The 20,802-nt window shown below is 64.7% G+C and overlaps 2 protein-coding genes across 2 annotated transcripts; one reads left to right on the top strand and one right to left on the bottom strand.

Moving 5' to 3' along the window:
- Nucleotides 1–1,928: 1,928 nt before the first annotated feature.
- PRSS50 (serine protease 50) lies at nt 1,929–6,813 on the top strand. Its single transcript, XM_054708126.1, is given in 5 exon segments — nt 1,929–2,157; nt 3,257–3,434; nt 4,409–4,692; nt 5,970–6,136; nt 6,583–6,813. Coding segments are annotated over 5 exon segments (1,089 nt in total).
- Nucleotides 6,814–8,461: 1,648 nt separating this feature from the next.
- On the bottom strand, nt 8,462–15,896 carry TMIE (transmembrane inner ear). The gene is made up of 4 exons (XM_028160803.2): nt 15,804–15,896; nt 12,260–12,377; nt 8,821–8,970; nt 8,462–8,550 (listed from the first exon to the last, which is right to left on the bottom strand). Exons 1-4 carry the CDS (start codon nt 15,894–15,896, stop codon nt 8,462–8,464), a joined length of 450 nt encoding a protein of 149 aa, XP_028016604.2.
- Nucleotides 15,897–20,802: the final 4,906 nt, after the last annotated feature.

The raw sequence follows: 20,802 nt of genomic DNA, 5'->3' as shown, positions 1-20,802 counted from the left end.
AGAGCGCGCCTGGTGACCTGTGTGAGGGGATGCACGCCGAGCCGCCTCAGTGACCCCCTCAGGCTCTGGAGGCGAGGACTGGCTGGCCCAAGCCGGCCTGGCTGAGGGCGGAGTCCCGCCCGGGTGGGGGGGACGTGGGGTCCCTCAGACCTGGTGGGGCTCAGGTTCCGAGGCACAGCTGCCCGTGGGCCCCAGGAAGGTAGTGCGTGTGACTTGCTGAGTCCTCAGAGACGAGGGCCTGGATGGGTGGGTCCCCGCAGCCGCCTGGCCACGGCCAGTGTCCCGGCGTGGCTTCCGTGGGCCTTTCCGGCAGCTCTGAGCCCGTTTCTCATAGGCCCCCACACTCGTTTTCAGAGTTTTCTCCATCGATGCCGTGGGGCCATCAAAATGTCCCCTAATTCCAGCCCGCGGAGTGGCCTGTGGGAGGCACCGTGTCTGCGCGCCTGTCCGGAGCGGAGGGGGCCGCGGGGAGGGCGGCACTGGCCGCGGCGGCGGGCGGAGCTGCCCTGAACGGTGCCATCTTTAAAAGTCGATCCTGAGCCCTTCCGTCTGCTTCGCTTCAGTAGCGGGCAAAGCCACGGCGGCCCGGCCGGAGGGAGGCAGGGAGGCAGGGAGGCCGCCTGGACACCGCCCAGGGGGGCCATCTCCCCGGGGAGGCAGGCGGTGGGGAGGGGCAGGGACCGGCCAGGTGTGAGGGGACCCGGGCGGTAGAGGCGGGGCCCCAAGAAACCGGACTGTCCGGTGCCCAGTCAGGCCGTGGGGGGAGGCCGGCCACGAGGGGGCGCCCTCGCCGGCGAGACCCGGGAGCACCACTGCGGCGGCCGCTGGGGGGCGCCGTGCGGCTGGGACCGGACGGACCGGCGCCAGAAGCCGGGGGGCGGCCGCTGGGGGGCGCCGTCGGAGAGGAGCTGCGCGCAGTTGCCGCTTCGCAGGATGGAGGGCTGGTGCCAGCCGCCCGCCCCCGCCCTGGTCCGGGCCGGCCTCCTGCTCCTGCTGCTGGGGCCTGCGGGTGAGCGCCCCCCGCCCTCCCCGCCCCCCGCCCTCCCCGCCCCCCTGCCCCCCCCCCCCGGTGAGCGCCCCTGCCCCCCCTGCGCCCCTGCCCCCTGCCCCCCCCCCGCGCCCCTGCCCTCCCCCGGTGAGCGCCCCCCGCCCTCCCCGCCCCCCTGCCCCCCTTGCCCTCCCCCATGAGCGCCCCCCGCCCCCCCTGTCCTCCCCCGGTGAGCGCCCCCCGCCCCCCCTGTCCTCCCCCGGTGAGCGCCCCCCGCCCCCCTGCCCTCACCGCCCCCCCCGTCCTCCCCCAGTGAGCGCCCCCCGCCCCCTGCCCTCCCCCCGCCCCCCTGCCCTCCCCCGGTGAGCGCCCCCCGCCCTCCCCGCCCCCCTGACCCCCCCGCGCCCCTGCCCTCCCCCGGTGAGCACCCCCCGCCCCCCGCCCCCTGCCCTCCCCCGGTGAGCGCCCCCCGCCCCCCGCCCTCCCCGCCCCCCTGCCCTCCCCCGGTGAGCACCCCCCGCCCCCCGCCCTCCCCGCCCCCCGTCCTCCCCCGGTGAGCGCCCCCCGCCTCCCCGCCCTCCCCCGGTGAGCGCCCCCCGCCCCCCTGCCCTCCCCCGGTGAGCGCCCCCCGCCCCCTGCCCTCCCCCGGTGAGCGCCCCCCCCCCCCCGCCCCCCCCCGCCTCCCTGCCCTCCCCCGGTGAGCGCCCCCCGCCCCCCGTCCTCCCCCGCCTGCCCCATCCCGGCCCGTCTCCACCTCTGACCTCCGCTTCCCTCCACAGGTTGCTCGGGCGCAGGCGACACCGCCGCCAGGGCGCTGCCCAGGGCTGCTCCCCCTGCTCCTGGCGCCCCCTGTGCCGCCAGCGCCAGCTGCCCCTCAGGGGGGCCTCGTCCGCCTCGGCAGGTCCCCCAGACCCAGGCGCCACAGGGCCCCCCCACCACCATGAGGCCGCAGGGCGCCCCCACCACCACCATGAAGCCGCAGGGCGCCCCCACCACCACCATGAAGCCGCAGGGCGCCCCCCCCACCACCATGAGGCCGCAGGGCGCCCCAACCACCATGAGGCCGCAGGGCGCCCCCACCACCACCATGAGGCCGCAGGGCCCCACCACCATGGGCCCCACCACCACGCAGAACCCCGCTTCCCACGTCAGCACGGCCTTACCGCTCAGTGAGCGCCGTGGGCTCGGGGAGGGGTGGGGTGGGGGTGGAGGTGGGGGTGGGGGAGGGGTGGGGTGGGGATGGGGGTGGGAAGGCCTCCAGGGCCTCGGATGAGGCAGAAAGGACGGAGGAGGATGGACAAGCAGGAGTGAGCAGAGAGCAGCCTGCCTTTTAGGGTGTTAACTGAGCACCTACTAGGTCCAGGCCCGGCTGGCGGGCAGGCGGGCGGCACAGGAAGTGGGCGGGGCCCGGGCCTGGGTCAGGGTGTTCTGCCCCCTCCTGCCCGCTGGGGACGGGAATTCCCAGCCCCGGACTGCGGGGTGGGGTGTGGGGATGGCGGGTGTCTCCCCACCGCTTTCAGGGAGCCCTCCAGGGTGTCTGGGCAGCATGCACGCCTTGCCCTGAACAGTGGCCTTCAAGTGCATGCAACTGAGACCCCCCACCTGGAAATAGCTTATCCTGGAGCTCAGTGTAGATGATTTAACTCTCACCCCACTCCCACGCAGGACCCCCCACACCCCACACCCCACACCCCACTCGCAGGACCCGCCGTGGCCTTTGCACATGCAGGTCCTGCCCCCCGACCCTGGGGCACAGCTGAGTGATCACCGGCACCACACCGGGATCAGGGACGGTCAGATTGCCTGGCAGGTGGTGGCCGGAAGGAGCCTCTTCCTGATTCAAGTCTGCCGTCCTGGAGGCCCGTCCTGGAGGCCCGTCCTGGAGGCCCGTCGGGCTCTGAGTTGGTCTGCGGCCGTCCCTCCCAGGCTGTGTCTGTCTGTGCGGTGGCCCATTTCCTGTTAGGTGCCCTGCCTTTCTCTGAACCGCAGGAGGGGTTCCCAGAGAGGGAGAGGGTCTGCCCTGGTCGAAGCAGGGGAGTCTGTGAGGGTCTCCGGGACCAGGGGCCCGGGGAGTGCGCTGAGGCCCGGCATGGGACAGGGAGAGGGATGCGCACGGGGACAGCATCTTGCTCTCTGGCCAGTAGGAGAGGAGTCGTTGGGAGGGCTCGGCAGGAGCTGGAGAGGTGGGAGATGGGGCTGGGGGTGGGGCCGGTGCCCTGGGAGGCGGCTGGACGGTCCCTCCCTCATCAGGCTCTCCTTCCTCCTCAGCCTGCGGCGCCTCCCACGAGCAGGACCCCACCCTCAGGGATCCAGAGGCCATAGCTCGGCGGTGGCCATGGATGGTCAGCGTGCGGGCCAACGGCACACACGTGTGCGCAGGCACCCTCATTGCCGCCCAGTGGGTGCTGACCGTGGCCCACTGCCTGATCCCGTGAGTCGGGGCCTGGTGGGCAGGGGGAAGGGTCCTTGGAGCCACATGGGCCCCGCCCTCCCACCAGCCGGCCCATCCGTGGCAGCTGTGCTGGGCAGAGCCCCACAGTGCTAGGCCCAGCCTCACCCAGCTCCCCGCGGGCAGAGCTCAGTTCTAGGCTTTCCTGGGAGCAGGGCGCTTGCTCCCCCCTCCCCCACCCTCGCCCCGCCCCGCCCCGCGGCCTGAGCCCACTTCCACAGGAAGAAGGCCCTCATTCTTCCGTGCCGCGCCTTGCTTCGCTTACTCCCTCCTTCCTTCATCGACCAACAGCCTTTGCCACTCCTTGGCAGCCAGGCCCTGGCCTGGGCACTGGGGCCGGGAGAGGACCCAGCACGCCCTCAGGTCGCTGGGGGGACAGACAAGAAAGCGGGTGCTCACAGAGGCGTCAGTGTGGGGACCAGAGGGAGGGCATGCCCGTGCTCCGGTGCCGGGGGAGCGGCCCGAGGGGGACACCTGTGCTGGCCACGAGGGCTGGCCACGAGGGCTGGCCACGAGGGCTGGCCACGAGGGCTGGCCAGTGCACAAGCGTGACGGGCGTGATCCGGCCTAAGGGTCCACACAGACTCCAGAGGCATGCTGGGAAAGGAGGCCAGAGGGCGAGGCCAGGGCCCAGTGCAGGGGGCCTGTCGCTTCCTGGGCGCATCACAGGCCGGGACAGAATCCAGAGGAAGCGAGGCCCATGTCCCACCTCCACCCCTTCCTGGCTGTGTAGCCCTGAGCGGGTCCCTGGGTTCCTCTGAGCCTCGGTTTCCCCTCCATGGAAATGAAGGGCTGTTGCGAGGACACGGCCACACTGTGTGTGCAGGGCTCGGCTCACCCCCGCTGTGAGGAGAGGCTCAGGGGGCCTGACGGCGGTGGGCGGCCTGCCTGGGTCTCTCGGAGAGTGGCAGCGGGTCAGGGCCGGGTGGGGTGCCCGGCGCTGATGGCAGACTCCCCTGGTGCTTCCCTAGGGAAGATGTCACCTACTCTGTGCGGGTGGGGAGCCCCCGCATTGACCAGAGGGCTCAGACCACGGCCGACGTCGGGGTGCACCAGGTCATCCTGAACAGCCGGTACCGGGCCCGTCGCTATTGGTCCTGGGTGGGCCAGGCCAACAACATTGCCCTCCTGCGGCTCGAGAGAGCACTTAACTACAGCAAGTACGTCTGGCCCATCTGCCTGCCGGGCTTGGACTACAGGGTGAAGGACTTCTCCCTCTGCACCGTGACGGGCTGGGGCCGCCCCAGGGCGAACGGTGAGTCGCCCCTCCCAGACCAGGGCGGGTGTGGAGACGCCGGCACAGCTGGGCGGCCTTGAACAGATGTTTCTGAGACATCGTCCCCGGGAGCCCCTGCTCCCACCTCCTTTGGGTTCTCTCTCTCTCTTTTTTTTTTTAAATATGTTTTTATTGATTTCAGAGAGGAAAGGAGAGGGAGAGGGAGATAGAGATAGAAACACCAATGAGAAGAGAGAATCATGGATCGGCTGCCTCCTGCACGCCCCCCACTGGGGATAGAGCCTGCAACCTGGGCATGTGCCCTGACCGGGAATCGAACCCTGATCTCCTGGTTCATAGGTCAATGCTCAGCCCCTGAGCCACGCTGGCTGGGCCCTGTCGGGCTCTTCTATCCAAGGTGGTTTTCCCCTCGAGGGTTTCGGCAGTGAGCACGCCGTGGCCTCAGGCCGCAGGGGGCAGAGATGCCCATGAGCACTCAGGCCAGGCCAGGCATGTGGGCAGGGCTTCCCGGGGCAGGAGGGGCGCAGAACAGGCTCTGCTGTTTGCAGGATTCCGAGGGCAGGGCTATGCCTTGAAGCAGAACATCGAGGTGAGAGGAGCCGGCTCCTGTCTGCGAAAAGCTCCCCGAGGACCCCACAGGGCTGGCCAAAGCAGTCTGCACCAGAGTCTGGAGTCCCTCGGGGTCCCCCCAGGGTCCTCAGTCCCATATCATCCCATTCAGGAGCAGGGCCCAGAGCAGGAGTGCTGTCCGGACCCTCCAAGGGTCCATTTCCTTAGGAGCCAGGAACGCCCTCTGCGTCAGGAACGCTGGCCTTCCCCCTAGAGGTGCCCTCCCCGGAGCCTCCAGGAGCAGCTTGCCTGAAACGGCCACCGGCTCCAGCCCAGGGGAGGGGCTGGCTTTTCTGTCTTCCCTGTCCAGGCTGTCAATGGCTGGGGAGGATCAGAAGTCCCCAGTCTCAGGCTATGGACGGAGACCAGCGGAGGGGAGGGAGGGAGCCATGCTGGGGACTGAGGGGTGCTGGGCAAGCTCAGGGGACGAGCCTCTGAGGAGGGTCTTGGGGTAGAAGGAAGGGTAGGAATGGACTCAGTGGGAGGTAAACCAGACTGGGGGCCCTGCCCAGGCCCCTCTCAAGGGGTGCTGGGGAAGGGCAGGCTGGGATGGCAGGTGTGCTGAACCTGGAGAGACCCCCCTCCCTGGGCTGCTGTGTGGCCAGCGGAAAAGGCTGGAAGCTGGCGAGGAGCCGAGGGGGGTGGGCAGCAGGGAAGCCGCCCGCCTGAGTGGGGCCTGTCCACAGGCACATGGCCGCAGTTCCGGACCATCCAGGAGAAGGAGGTCACCGTCCTGAACAGCAAGGAGTGTGAGGATTTCTACCACCGGTTCGCCAAAATCCCCTCCCTGGTTCGGATCATCAACTCCCAGATGATCTGTGTGCAGGACACGGACAGGAAGCACTTCTGCTATGTGAGCGCCTGCCCCTGCCCTGCCCTCCAGGCCCTGGGCCAGGATGGGGGGGGGGGGGAGAGGGGAGAGAAGGGGACCCTGCCCTCCAGGCCCTGGGCCAGGATGGGGGGGGGAGAGGGGAGAGGACAGGAGTGGGAAGGGAATGAGCAGGGGCCATGGAGCAGGAAGATGGGGAAGGGAGATGGGATGGGGGAGAGAGATGGAGGTCAGGCGGAGAGTGGGGTGTGGGAAGACAGAGCGGGGGTTAAAGGGGGGGATGGAGGACTGATTCCAGAGAGCAGGGAGATGCACCCTCTGTGGGAGGCCTCCTGGGCACTGCTCAGCCAGTGACACTCAGGGGTGTGGGGACGATCTGTGTGAAGCCCCCTGCTCGTCCCTGAGCCGGGTCCCCTTTCCCTCGGGCCTCGTCTGGCCTCCCTGACCTTCTGTCCTCCCCCCTCCCGCAGGAGGTCAGTGGGGAGCCGCTGTCCTGTCCTGTGCAGGACACGTGGTTCCTGGTGGGGATGGTGAGCTGGGGCCCCGGCTGCGGCAAGAGCGAGGCCCCGCCCATCTACCTGCGCATCTCCGCCTACCAGCACTGGATCTGGAAGCGCGTCAACGGGCAGGCCCTGCCAGCCCCATCCAGGGCCCTGCTCCTGGCACTGTCGCTGCCCCTCAGCCTCCTTGCTGCCTGCTGATGCTCTCAGGCCATCCCTGGGGGTGTCCTCTGGTCCCAGGCCCCCTCATCGTCCTCGTCCAGGACAGGTCCGCTCTCCTGTCCCATCGGCAGGGCCGAGACCAGGTGCTCAATTAAACAGTTCTCTTCCTCACGCAGTCTCCTTCCTGGGCCTGGAGGCCCTCGCTCTCTGAGCTGCTCAGGTGGGAGATGGCTGAACAAGATGGGGTGGGATGGGGGCTCAGGCACCGAAAGGCAGAGCCCAGGACTGGCTTCCATGGGGTGGGGGTGGGGGGTGGCTCCTGCAGAAGGTGAGGGAGTGTGTGCAGGGATGATATGGGTCAGGCGATGGAGGGCCTGGAATGCCCTGCCCAGGCCGGAGCTGGCGCTGCCTGGACACTGCGCGAGGCTGGGAGGGGCAGCTGTCGGGCCAGGAGTTGAATGTGTTCTTCCCGTTAATTTAATTGGAGTCCGGCTCTCCTTGCCGTTCGCCTGGCTCCTGGCAGTGGCCAGGACACACCCAGCACTGGGCTCAGACCCCCGAAGGCCTGTTGAAACCACAGCTGCCCCTTGCCCTTGGGCACCTGACTCCCTCCAGCTCACCCCAATTCAGGCTTGGAGAAGCCGGGGAGGGACCCTCAGCCGGCTCTGCCGCTGTGACCGGCACTCCAGGTCGTGGGGGATGGAAGGCACTCAGCTTTATTTACTAATCTCTGCAGGCCCCCTGGCCAGAAACCTCTGGGATCTCCTGAGTCCCCAGGCCCCGCGGACGCCCCGGTGATGCCCGCTGGTGCTCGCTGCCCTTCGGAAGCCCCCGCCCCCCCCCCCCGCACCTCTCATCCCTGGGCCTTCTCATCAGCTGTGCTTTTGGGCCCTGTTGTTGAGGGTGGGAGAAGAGGCGGCCTCAACCCCAGCTGTCCCTCAGTGACTGGGGCCCTGACCCCCGCCCACAGCCGAGTGGAGAAAGGGTCATGGCACAGCCCAGGGCCCGCTGACTTCTCAGATATTCCCTGGATTCCTAAGGGGCCCAGGTGGCAGCCTTCTTCCCTCCTCCCCTGGCCCCCAGCTTCAGCCTCCTGCACCCCTGACCCCTGCAGCCCAGCCCTGAGCCTGGGCCTCGTGCCGACCCCCAGCAGCCTCTGCTCCATCCCTGAGTGTAAACCAAGTGCATCCTGTTGCCAGGGGCTTAGGCTGCTGGGCTGGGGGTTCTCCTGCTTCTGGCCACCTCTGCCCACCCCGCTGGACCCGAGCCCCTGCTCGGCTTGGGGCTGACCCCTCACCCCAGGACTGCTGTCCAGCAAGGCCTGAGAGCCGCCTGCGCCGCAGCTCCCGGCTGACCATCCGGTTCACATTGGCTCACAGGCCTTTGCGGTGTGACCCCACAGCTACCGCTCCGTTAGCACCACTGCTGTTTCCGGCCAAAAGGCGAGACGGGCGTGTCGGGGTGTGAGGCTGCTCGGATCTGCAGACGGACAGTGGCCCCGACCCGCTTTGTTGAGCGGCCACGTGGACAGGGTAGAAGGAGCGGAGCCCAGGCTGGGAGGCAGGACACCTGCGGTCTGGTCCCTGCCCCCGACGGGCTCGAGAGGAGCGTGGAGTCCAGGCTGCCTGGGCCCCAGCCAGGACTTGAGCCCCAGCTGCCGCTTCCAGGAAGCTCTCCTCGATTCTCCTTACTTCTTGGCTTCATTCTTCTCCTCCTCCTCTACCTTGATAGCCACCGTGTCCACGCTGTCCTTCTTCTTCTTCTTCTTCTTGTCATCTGTGGGGCAGAGGGGCGTGCGCCAGGCGTGAGACAGCACCCAAGGCTCACCCACGGCCTCCACACCCGGCCCTTCAACTGCCTTCTTCCCTCCATGCCTCTCCCACCTGCACAGCACCTCTCTGTTCTGCCCGCCTCACTCTGACCAGTTCTGTGTCCTGGTGTCCGGGGACGGAGTGGGGTTCCCTCCCTGAGCCTCCTGGGGCAGGTCTGAGGCACTGGCTGGCTCCGCAGGGTCGGGCGGCGGCGGGGCTGGGCCCGGCAGCTCACCTCCGGGAACCTCGGTGAGCTCATCGAGGGGTGGCACTGTCTCCAGCTTGTCGGTGTACATCTTGGCCGCCTTCCGCTGCAGGTACCGGGCTTCGATCTCCTTCCGGGTCCGTGGCACACGGCAGTTGAAAACACAGCACAGAGTGATAACTGGAGGGGGACAGAGAGGGTGTGGCCGGGCCTGGAGCTCCGACACCCAGGAAGGTGCCCACACTTCAGGTGTGCATGTCTCCCTCTGCCCAGGGCTGTCTCGCCTAAGAGACTGCTGGGAGGCTTGCATCTTTTTTTTTTAGCAATGTATTTTACCTCCCTCCCTCCCTCCCTCCCTCCCTCCCTCCCTCCCTCCCTCCCTCCCCCCCTTCCTTCCTTTTGGTCTCAGAGAGGAAGGGAGAGGGAGAGAGAGAGAAAGAGAAACATCAATGATGACAGTCATCCTAGTGGGGATCGAGCCCACAACCCAGGCCATTGACCGGAACTGAACCAGGGACCCTTCAGTCCGAAAGCCCACGCTCTATCCACTGAGCCAAACAGGCCAGAGCGAGGCTCACATCTTGACAAAACCCCACGCGGGCCCTGGGAGTTTGAAGGGCTCTCCGGACCGGGGCTGGCTACACGCCTCACACACTCGTAGGAGGGCCTGGCGCCTGGGCTAGCGCTCGGCTCTCACTGTCTTGAAATTCTTAATGCTGTTTGAACCAGGGGCCTCAGATTTCCATTTGGCACCTGCTCTGTCATGGGTCCTGGTCCCGAGGTCCTGAACAGACGGAGAGCCCCCGCAGGGCAGGGCACGTGGCCGCACGTGACTCAGGCCACGGCTTCCTGGAGGTGCCCTGTGCCCCCTCAGCCCTGGGCTCCGAGTGGGTCAGAGCGGCCTCGGGCACGGAGGACGTGGCTGCACCTCCTCCCCCTCCCTGAGGACCGCCTGGGCCTCTCCTGGCTGTGAGAGCCGCCAGGGCCCAGCCCTGCCCCGGGCGTTCACCTCAGCCTGAGTTATTCCAGGAGCGGGTTTCCTGCTGGGGCGGCGGCACCCAGGCACCCGGGGCCAGGGCACGGCGCTGGCCTGCCTGGTGATGGGCATGGCGGGCAGGGCTGCCGGGACCTGGCTGAACTGAGTTTATTTTTCCGAGGCCCCCACAGTCTGACCACCTCGGGCCCAGCCTCAGGGGAGGGGATGGAGCTGCTTCCTATTCTAAGTGCATGACCAGACATGACTTCTTGGCAGACTCCTGGGGACAGGAGGGCGGGCAGGACGAACCGGCGTATTTTGGGGAAGATGGATCAGACCGAACCGACATGGCCTGGGCGGGAGCACCCTCTGGAGTCGCCCTGTGCAACTTCAACCAAATATCATGGCCCCATTGAGTCTCACCCAGACTTGCAGAGGAAAGGAAAAAATGAATGAGTGAATGAGTGAGTGAATGAATGATAGTCTCAAGGCCTTTGCTGCTGAGGACAAGACTGGCTCCTGAATGAATGGAGAGGGGGCGAGGGGGGGGGCAGTCACACCCAGGAGCACTCTGGGGGCTGCATGAGGCCCCAGGGGGTCGGAATGGCCTCTGCTGTGGGGTAGGCCTGGGTAGACAGAGGCCTTTCTGACCCAGAGAGCTGGGTCCTGGTGTTCTCCAGACCCTGTGTGTGCCCAGTGCCCAAGGCTGGTCCCTCACCCCAACCCGACTGGCTTGTGCCACGTCTTCCAGCCACCCCCAGGCCCCCCTCCGGACTGGGCACACTCGGGCTGTCCACCGTGGCCCAGCCTCAGGGGAAGGGATGGAGCTGCTTCCGGACCTGGGGGGCTGGGCTTCAGGGGAGCACCAAGGGCAGCCATTGGAGGCCAGGGCAGGGCTCAGACACTGCCCCTCGCTCCAGGCCTGGCCTGGGCGCTTCTCTCCAAAGGAGGAGAGAAACAAAGGACCTTCGATTGAGTTCCAGGGCCCAGGCCGGAGAAGACCCCCCGAGGAACTTCATCCAATCCCAGCCCCTCTTCACAGGGTCTGGGGGTGATGCCCCAGCAACAGCTGCGCCTCCGGGGTTCACGCAGACCGGGGAGCAGGAAGGTTGTTTCCTCTTCAGGACTCGGGCTCTGCTGCTCGGCCTGTGGGCCGTCCTCACCCTCTTCTAGGAGGTGGTGTGAGGGGCACGAGTCGGTCTGTGTGGTGGTGTCCAGGTGCCTCTGGGCCTGGCACCTCTACCACGTGGGGCCGAGCTGAGCCCGGGAGAGGCCACTGTGTGCCCGGAGCTGCCCCTGGGCCCCCTGTGGCCCCTGCAGGACAGAGCCCCCCCCACTTGGCAGGGTGGGGCTTGTCCCCCTCCCGCCCCCCGTGGACCCCCGGTCTGTCTGCGGGGCCTGCGCCCAGAAGCCTGCCTGGTTCCCAGCCTCTTGCTCAGATCCGGGCCCCACCCAGGCTGTGAAGAAATGGTGGGTGGGGGGTGTTTTCCCACAGGGAGGGCACTTCTGGAGCCAGGAGCAGCACATGCGGGTCAGATGTCCTGGTCTCCCTTGGAGCCCCACGTCTGGGTGTGTCTTATGCTGTCAGCAGGCGCTGCCTCAGGGGACCTCTTCCCGGGACAGCTCCCTTAGACCCTGCATGCACTTTACCCCGACAGGCGCTGGGGGAAATGCCAGAGGGTTATCTGAGACCTCTGCCCACACCATCCCCTCCCCTGAGGGCCTCCAGCATCCATCGGGGACCCGCCCCGCCCCCCCCCACGTGCAGCTCAGAGGACTTCTCTCTGGAGCCTTTGCAGCATGCCCCCCATTCCCTTTGGCCTGTAGGAACCTCCCCCAGACTCTGCCATGGCGGCCTCCCCCACCAGCTGGCATTTCCCTGCCCCTCCCCCAACTCCAGACCAGACCCCCCCCCCCCCCCGACAAGGAGCATGTCCAGCCCACTTCTATTTCGACTTTGCGTCAAGCACCGCCCCCCCCCCGCCCCCCCAGGAGGAAGGGGTCTCCTGCTTTTAATTGAGAGGGTGTGAGGCATGCGGGGCCATGGAATGTGACAAAGCAGCGTTTGCAGCCTGGGAGACACATCTGCTGGGCATCTGGGAGCCTCTGGGCGGAGCCACGCCGGGTGGCCTTGCTGGGGCCCCTGGGTGTGGGCCCTTTAAGTTGGCTGGACTGCAGGAAAAGCATGAGGAGGCCCGATGGGGAAAAATGACACGCCCGTCCTGGATCCCGGAGCCCCTGTAATCACCGTAATTGCCATGTGGCTGCTTCCCCGTTTGGTTGGGCAGAATGCTTCCGGTCACCACTGCCCGTCCCCCCTCCACAGGGACTCTGTGCGGACGGGAGGTGCCAGGAGCCACAGCAGGCCTCCCGCGGGCGCCCGGCCTGCCTGCATTGCTGGGAATTGCTGCTCTGAGCCCCTGGGGTGGTGCCGGGGGCGGGTGCTGAGCCCCCACCGCCCCGGGCCGGGGAGGGCAGGGCGCGGCTACTCACTGATGGACAACACGAAGAGGGAGAAGATGCCCACCACGTGCCACAGGCGCATGTCCCAGAAAACCACCGTCTCCTTGGTCAGCGGCGGCGGCTTGGGCTTGGGCGGGGCCGTGCTGGGCTGCGGGTGGGAGAGAGGGGAGTGAGCCAGGCAGAGCCGGGCTGAGAGGCCTGGTCTCAGCAAGGACTCAGCCCAGGCCCTTCAGGAGAGCCTGGAATCATTGCCATTGCCCAAACCAGCGATTCCCAACCCCGGTCGTCTCGTGGCACGTACACTAATTACTAAAATTCCGCGGCACACTGAAAAATACGATTTTGCTGATCTGACCAAAACAACAGGTAACTTCTGATTCATTCACGCTGCACGGCTACCGTTGTGTGGGTTGCTGTCACTTTTTATGCGACAATCTAAGGCAGGGTGGGGAACCGTTTTTCTGCCAAGGGCCATTTGCGTATTTAAAACATCATTCGTGGGCCATACAAAATCACCGACTTAAAAATTAGCCTGCTGCATTTGGTCAAACATTTAGTTAACTCACCCCTCATGCCTTGGCAGGGCCAGGCCAAGTGACTGGACGCCCCCGACCCCTGATCTAAGGGGAAAGAGGTCAGTGCCTCTGACTATGTAGACGAGTGCTGCATGTTTTAAAAATCCTTGCGGCCCACCGTTAGAAATCGCTGCCCTAGACCTCGGGAAGTTCCCAATTTAGCACAAGAGAGCAGAGTCCCAGAACCACGGAGCCGGGACTTGGAGGGCAAGGGTGGTCGGTGCTTGGGGAAACCGAGGCCCAAAGGGCAAAATGGGACAGCCTGTCCCCGTCTGGTTCAAGGCCCCTTCGATAGCCTGTGGGTCTCTCCTCCCCCTCCAGTCCTGGGCGCCCACAGGCAGACGGGGACTCAAGACCAAGGCCAGAGACCAGGCGAGGTCTGTACTACCCTGCGGACTTGGCTATCCCGAGCTGTCCGCCCGCCCCCCGCCCCCCCTCAGTGTGGGGTAGGTGTGGAGCCGGTGACTGCGCCTGGCCAGGACCCCACACTTCCAATGACCAGGGCTAGGACAAGGCCGGTCAGGACAGGACCCGGGATCGTTTGTCCACAGTGCGGCAGCGACACCTGGGGGCCGAACCATGTAAGCACGGTGGGAGCAAGTCAGCCAAGCAGAGCAGAGCCAGCTGCCTCCCACCTTCCCAGTGGGCCCCGCGCGCCCTGGGGGCTTGAGGGGAACATGGCCCTTTCCTGGGGATCCCGGGGGCGTGGCCCTGCCTTGGAGGACTGAATGGACAGAGTGTTGCCCTGAAGGACGGAAGGACGGAGGGGACACGGCCCTGCCCTGGGGGTTCTAAGGGGACATGGCCTTGCTCTGGGGTCTGGGTGGACCAGGCCTGCTCTGGGCGGGTCTGAGCAAGACCTGTCCCTGATCTGCAGGGCTGACAGGGACATGACCGCTGTCCCCACGCTTGGCTGAGGGTGTGGATGGGAGTTAGTGCTTAGGAGGGAGGACCCTGGGCCATCTGTGCACCGTGCCGTCCTCCGATGAACAAACAAGGACCGGCCTGAGGAGTCTCTGGCCGTCTGGGAGGAAAGACAGCCCGCAGGCCACCGTCCATCAGCCTTTCCCTGGGCCGAAAGCAGGGATGGGGTCCTCCCACGAGCCAGGCACTTCCACTTCCTCCTCCTCCCCCTCCCCCTCTTCCTCCTCCCCCTCCTTCTCCTCCTCCTTCTCCTCCTCCTCCCCCCTTCTCCTCCTCCTCCTCCCCCTCCTCCTCCTCCTCCCGGGAGCACCTTCAGCAGCCTGTCCCAGGAAGCCAAAGGGTCTTTGTGAGGGATTGGTACCCGATTCCCTGGCTTTTTTCTCTTAACCAGGGTGAACTGGGCAGGTACCACACATCTGTGGAGTCAGGGCACCTGTGGGGGGTGGGGTGCACATGGGGTTGAGCACACACTTGTGGGTACAGGGCACACATGTGGTGGGAGGACTTGTGGGCAGTGCCAGGGCCAGGGCTGGCAGTGGCGGGGTCCTGGGTGGAGGGTGACAGGAGCAATCTGCTGTCTCCTGTGGGGGGCGCTGCTGGGTCTGACCTCCATCCGAGCCTCATGCCTGTAGCGGTGACGCTGGAGGGCTGGGGTGGGTGGTGCCATGGGCCCTGGCCTGCCCATCTATCTGGTGCTTCCCTGGATCCCCAGGCTCGGCCAGGCCCTTGCACAGGCTGTAGGCAGATGGCAGGTAGATGGACTCCAAATGCAATTTCCCTTAATGAGCTGGGAGGAGACCTGCTCCCCGGGGCCAGGGAGGAGCCCTTGGCTCAGAACTGATTCGCCCCCACCCCCGCCTCTCTGGTACCCAGGCCAGCTCAGTTTCTGCATCTGAGGCCTCAGGGCAGCCAGTGAGGTGCCCAAGCCACAGCTCAAGTTAGCCTGGCTCCCTGACAGGACACCGGAGCTGACATCGAACTCCAGCCCAGCCCTCTGACCACACCCCCTGGTCAGCAGCAGGGACGGCTAGCATTGGGCGGCAAGGCTCTGTCCCCACCCATGTCCCCAGACCCTTCACATCAGGGCTGTGCCCTCTGACCCCAGGACAAGGCTCTGCCTGCCCTCTCCCATCCTGTCCCCTAGCACCTGCCACTCAGGGCCTTCCTGGGTGCGTCCCTGCTTTCTCTGCACCTCATGCTCCAGAATTCTGGGTCTGGTCTGCCTTTTGGAACCCCTTCCCGGCTCAGCAGCAATGCGTAGAGGGGCCAGGGAGGCTGCAGATGGCCCCACCCTGCCCCGCCCAGCCCTTCCTGGCCCCAGACAGGCTCCTGGCCCACCGACCAGCCAACTTCCTCACCTCTTCCTGGGTGTCTCAGCAGCTCCTCCCAGTTATCCCAACGACATGCCCCTTTTCCAGTGTATTCTCTTCTGTCCAAACCAGGTCTCAGCGCGATTCTCCCCTCTACAAACCCCAGCTGGCTCCCCACCCCCCATCACACACAAGGACCAAGACAGACCCTAAGGCCGGGGCCTGCCCGCCCCTCCCTCCAGGGCAAATGCAGTCAGTCACCGCCTGTCCCAGCCTCCAGCTTGGAATGCAATTTCCTCATCTTCCCGAGGGAGGCCGGTCTCCTCCCTGGACAGGGGACGCTGGAGGACCTTGGGTGGCAGACGCTGTTTCCTCCAACAGACCCCCAAATCAGGGACTAGACCCCCATCAGACTGGTGGTCGCTGAAACCAAGGACCAGGCATCCTCTCCTCAGGCCCCTCTGGACGGAACACTGGAGGAGAGGAGCTGAGGGGCCCAGCAGATGGGACACTCTGTACCCCGGTCAGACCGGGACCCCTAAGATCAGGTGAAAGTGAGTTTCCCCCATCAGACAGACGCCCTGAAATCAGGGGACCAGGGACCTCGGATTGGGGCTCTCTCCCCGCAGCCTGGAAGCGGTGGGGCCGGGCTGGGTCTCCATGAAGCCAGGCCTCCCGGGCGAGAGGACAGGAAAGGCACCCCCACCCCCGCCTGGACGGTGCCGGCCGCCCCGAGGCCGCGCCCCCCTCCGCCGTCAGACTCACCTCCACCAGCTGCCCAGCGACTCCCGCGAGGCAGACCCCCAGCGCCGCGCCGCCCAGCGCCCAGAGGGGCCCCGCGCCCCGCCGCCGGGCCATCCTTGCGCCGCCGGCCTGGAGGTGCCCTGTGCCCGCAGGTCCGGAGCCGAGCGATGCCCGCGGCCGGCGGTGCCCTGGCAGCTGCAGGGACGGAGGCGATCTGGCCGCGGGCCGCGGGCATCATTTATTCATCGCTGGTGTCCGGTTGCTGGGCCGCCCGCCCGCACTGGAGCGCGTGAAGGGCCCGCCCCTCCGAGGACCAGACTCCAGCCTCCCCTCCTCCCCCCACCCACCTGGACCCACGCGGGGTCAGGTCCTTGAGCAACAGGTCCCGCCCTCCCTCCCCACGGGGCCTCAGTTTCCCCATCTGGGATGAGGAGGGGGCGGAATCTGCGGGTCTGGGAGGCCCTTCCCCTGGTCACGTCCTGGATGTGAAAAGCTGCACTGGACCCAGGTGCGTGCGCCCAACAGGCAGGTTGCCATGGCGACAGGCGCTCAGGGATGCCCTGGGCTGGCTTCCTGCCCGGAGGCGGCTCTGGTCACCCTGGACACCAGGGCTGGGGTGGGGGTGGGGAGCGGGATGGAATGGTGGGAGCTGCGGCTGCGGGTGCCATGGAAGGTTCCTGAAGGGGCCAGCATCTGCGGCTGCAGGACAGGGGTAGGCTCCCCGCACCCCCCCCCAAGGGCTGACCCTCAGCCTCTGTCACACTTGAGCCCTGGCCCTGACCTCACACTGAACCCAGCCCACCTCTCACTCTGGTCCTGACCCAGGGTGAGCCCTGACACCCCAGGGCTGGAGGGGAAGAGGGGGAGGGAGGCTGTGAGGGTGTGGAGACCTGGGGAGGAAAGGGAGGGGCAGCCTGGGTGGGAAGCCTTCTGGTGTGTGTCCTTCCTCCCTCCCCCCTCCCCCCTCTTCCCTCCTCCCTCCTCCCCCTCCCCCTCCTTCCTCCCCCTCCTTCCTCCTCCCTCCCCCTCCCCCTCCTCCCTCCTCCCTCCTCCCTCCCTTTGTTCCATTATCACGAAGCTCCTGCCTCTGAGTGCTGAGTTGCACTCAGGCTGACCCCCTGTGTCCCTCATCACCAGGAACACCAGGGGAGACCTGCCAGGCAGGCAGGGGTGCTGTGGGCCTTGAGCCCACCCTCAGAACAGGGGACCCTATAGACCCAGAGCTTGGGGGCTCCGCCGGGAGGTGCCATAATGAGCAAGGACCAAGGCAGGCTGCAGGAGGTGGAGGGCCAGCCTCAGGCACCCACGGGAGTCAGGCCTGGGAGATGGCCCGGCCGTAGGAAACCAGGAGAGCCGTGGGCAGGGGTGACGGCTGCCCAGGGGCCTTCTGAGGAGGCCCTCAGCAGTGGGTGGCCAAGTCTGGGGGCTGGGCCACCCCATCTTCCCCAGGCTTGCTCTGGCCAGGCTTCAGCGTTCCACTGCAGCTTTCTGTCTGCTCTCCACTCCCTCATGCCATCTGTCGTGGGCCAGGCCAGGAAAGACACGCTGACCAGTCAGGAGCATGGGGTCACCCTGGGGATGCAGGGTCCGAGAGGACTTGGCTGGGCTGGGGTTAGTGAGACAAACCAGTACTCCTCTGTGCTTCCATTTCCTCGTCTACGGGATGGAGAGGGCAAGACGGTCCCCACGGGGCTGATGGAGGATTACATGCACCAACTATTATGGGGTGCTGACTACCTGATAGGACAGCTCAGCCCAGGAGGGGAGGGGTGTCACTTTTTCCTATGAAGTTCATCATCTTTTTAAAATATATATACACGGAGTGGCCAGATTATTATGATCTCTGAACGCATCATAATCTGGCCACTCAGTGTATATCCTATAGAATAAAAGGCTAATATGCAAATTGTCCCCTCGACCAGGAGTTTGACCAGCAGACAGGCCAGCCAACCGCCCATGTCCCCTCCCCCTGGCCAGGCTGGCTGGACCCCACCCATGCATGAATTCATGCACTGGGCCTCTATATATATATATATATATATACACACACACACACACACACACACATACACACACACACTGACACACTGAGTGGCCAGATTATTATGCGTTCAGAGATCATAGTAATTTATATATATATATACACACACACACACACACACACACACACTGAGTGGCCAGATTATTATGCGTTCAGAGATCATAATAATTTGGCCACTCAGTGTATATATATTGATATCAGAGAGAGGAAGGGAGAGGTAGAGAGAAACATCAATGATGAGTGATAATCATTGATCGGCTGCCTCCTGCACGCCCCACACTGGGGATCAAGCCGCAACCCAGGCCTGTGCCCTGACTGGGAATCGAACCGTGACCTCCTGGTTCATAGGTTGATGCTCGAACACCGAGCCATGCCGGCTGGGTTCAAGTTCATCATCTTTCCATCCAAGAGGCAGGGCAAGCCTGATGAAGGAATCTGAAAGGGAACACAATCCTGTGTGTCCCCATCGTCCCTGGGACGGCCTCTGCTCTCAGTGGGCTCCCCTTCTGCTCCTGAACCACATGTGCTATTGATCATATACCTTTTCCCCAGGGCTTCCTGCCCAGCACAGCGTCACAGATCCCCCCTCCACCCCAATCCCACCATCGAATACCGTCACACAGGCTTTGACGTCAAACTGACTTAAAATAACAGGTATCCTGAAACTGTCAGTGCAGTTTTAAGCTTTAATAACCTCAGAAGTGTAAGCGACAAACAAGAGACACCATTTGAAAGTTTAATTATTTGAAGGACCTTTCTGGCCCTCTGAAGATGGCAAAGTTGACGGAAATAAAGTTATTATCCATAATTTACTGAACGATTAACATAGAAAAAACTTAAGTAGTTAAACTTTGAAATGCTTCTTGTAAATTTGTAGCTTTATGCTTTACAGAGTCTAAGGTTTTTAATGCTTTAATGCTGAGAACAAAGACTTCTGGGGTGCAATCATATGGAGCGCTGTGAGCCCTCCGTGGGCTGCTTAACCGCTCTGAGCTTCAGCTCGCCATCTGTGAAATGGGTATGACTGCAGTGTCGGGACCTGCACATCACAGTAAATGCCAGTCATTCTGATATTGTTGTTGCTCAAGGCGCTGCATAGAAACCCAACGATACCTTTCAATCAACACCCCATTGACGAATATTTGCACTGTTTCCTAGTAACACCATGAAGGGAGGCATACCCTGAAAGCTAACGCCTCATCGTCTTGTTATTCCTCTCCCCTCTTTACTCATGAAAAATTGAAGCCCAGAGAGGGCTTGTGCCCTAAGGACACTCGGGAACGGGGCCTCAAACTCGGGCTCCTGCCCACTGTCCAGCACGGTTTCTACTTATGAGATTTTTCTTCCCCAGACCCCCTGCCCCCAGTGGGGCCCATCAGATCTGGGGGGCGGGGGGAGCTTGGGCCCCAGGCTCCCCTGCCCGGCCTCCCTGGAAGGCAGCTTCCTCTCGGTGCGGTGGCGTGAATGCTGGCCTGCAGAGCCCTATTTGTCCCTTGTGTACTATTTTTAGCTCCTGTGGGTTTCCTGTAGGAACCCAGTCCAGCTTCCAGGGCCTCTGGGTTGGAAGCCATGAGCAGAGTCCATTCACAGTGGCCAGGGAACACGAAGGGGGGTTCTATCCTGGAGCCCCAACCCCCAGGGCTCCAGATTTAGCTCTGGGGGAACAGGAGGTAGGAAGCAGGGATCCCCTGAGTCGGAATCAGCCTGGATCTGGGGCATCTGGAACCTAGCCTGGGCTGAGCAGCCTGGGCCTGGGCCTGGGCCAAGCGGCTGGGCCTGCTGGGAGCTGGAAGTCTGGTGTTGGCCCCAGGCCTGGCTCAGAATGGCTCTGGGGCTGTGCTGGGCTGGGTGACACCTATGTGTGCGTAGGCATGCGCTCTGTCCCACGGCATCTGTGTACACAAGAGTGCACGTGCACTTTGCACTTGCCTCTGTATGTGCCTGGGTGTGGGTCTCGGTGTGCACACGCCACAGCGTATACATCTGTGTCCATGTGAATGTGTACACATACGCCCATGTGCAGGGCTGCCACCTGACCTGTGCAACATGGGGCCCTGCCAGTGAGCTCTGTAGCGGATGAGTCTGTGGCACAAGTGAGTGCACACGCCACCACATTACTGTGGCATCGTGTGCGTGTGCAGGCGTGTGGGTGGCTGGGATTGGACAGGGCCCTTGGCTGTGCTGTAGGTGCCGAGGGAGGTGCACCAGCAGAGGCTGCCCTCTGGGCTCTCTCGGGCTCTACAAATCCCCCGGCCCCAAGCCCAGGAGGAGCTGGGAGAGGCCCGGCTCATCTTGTTCAATCTGGCAGATAATAAAAGTGAAGTTGGCAATGCCCATGAGGTCACCCAGTGAGTGGGAAGTGAGGGCAGACTGACCGCGGTCTCCAATGCCCTGAGGTGTGGTTGGACAGGAAGTCTGGACTCCAGGGGGGAAGCTGACCGGCCCTTCCCTTCCTGCTTGAGCCCAGGCAGCACTGTCTTCCCTCGGCTACAGGTGCAGCTGAGGAAACCGAGGCCCGGAGAGGGGAGGGGCTGTGACAGAGGCACCCAGCAGAGACCAGTCCCTCCTGCTTAGGAACCTGCCTTCCCCATTGGCTGCAAATGGTCACCCACATGCTCCTGGGTGACCTTGCTCTCTCCACACGTGGCCACGGACCCTCTCCAGCCCTTAGCCCCTCCTCCTAAGCCCCAAAGGCCCACTTGCCTGCCCACTCTCATGTGTCAGGGGACCCACAGACCCTCCAAGACCCTGCTCATCTGCTGGAACCCCTGGAACTGGCCACGGACCCCCTCCACCAGGCTCTCTCTTCAGTCTGAGTAGGGGCTGGTGGGCCACTCTGCTCTTGCGCTGCCTCCGCACACGCCCTTTTGCCCAAGTGGTCTCAGCGGTGAGAGGCAGAGGTGGCCCCGGGTCACCCCTGGACACTGCGTGCTACAGCAAGGGATGGGGAACTGGCCTGCGGTCCGCTCCGAGGGGTAC

The sequence above is a fragment of the Eptesicus fuscus genome, chromosome 18, assembly GCF_027574615.1.
Source record: "Eptesicus fuscus isolate TK198812 chromosome 18, DD_ASM_mEF_20220401, whole genome shotgun sequence".
NCBI classification, from domain to species: domain Eukaryota; kingdom Metazoa; phylum Chordata; class Mammalia; order Chiroptera; family Vespertilionidae; genus Eptesicus; species Eptesicus fuscus.
Note: the sequence above shows the minus strand (reverse complement) of the source record. Positions and strands in the feature narration are given on the sequence as shown.

Bases quoted from the DNA above. Each gene is read 5' to 3' on its own strand.
- TMIE (XM_028160803.2), bottom strand. From the start codon at position 15,896: ATGGCCCGGCGGCGGGGCGCGGGGCCCCTCTGGGCGCTGGGCGGCGCG. The intron at 8,971-12,259 runs GTGAGTAGCCGC...GTCCCCCTCCAG, and splicing joins CCTCTTCGTGTTGTCCATCA to TTATCACTCTGTGCTGTGTT. The intron at 8,551-8,820 runs GTGAGCTGCCGG...TCTGCCCCACAG, and splicing joins GCTCACCGAGGTTCCCGGAG to ATGACAAGAAGAAGAAGAAG.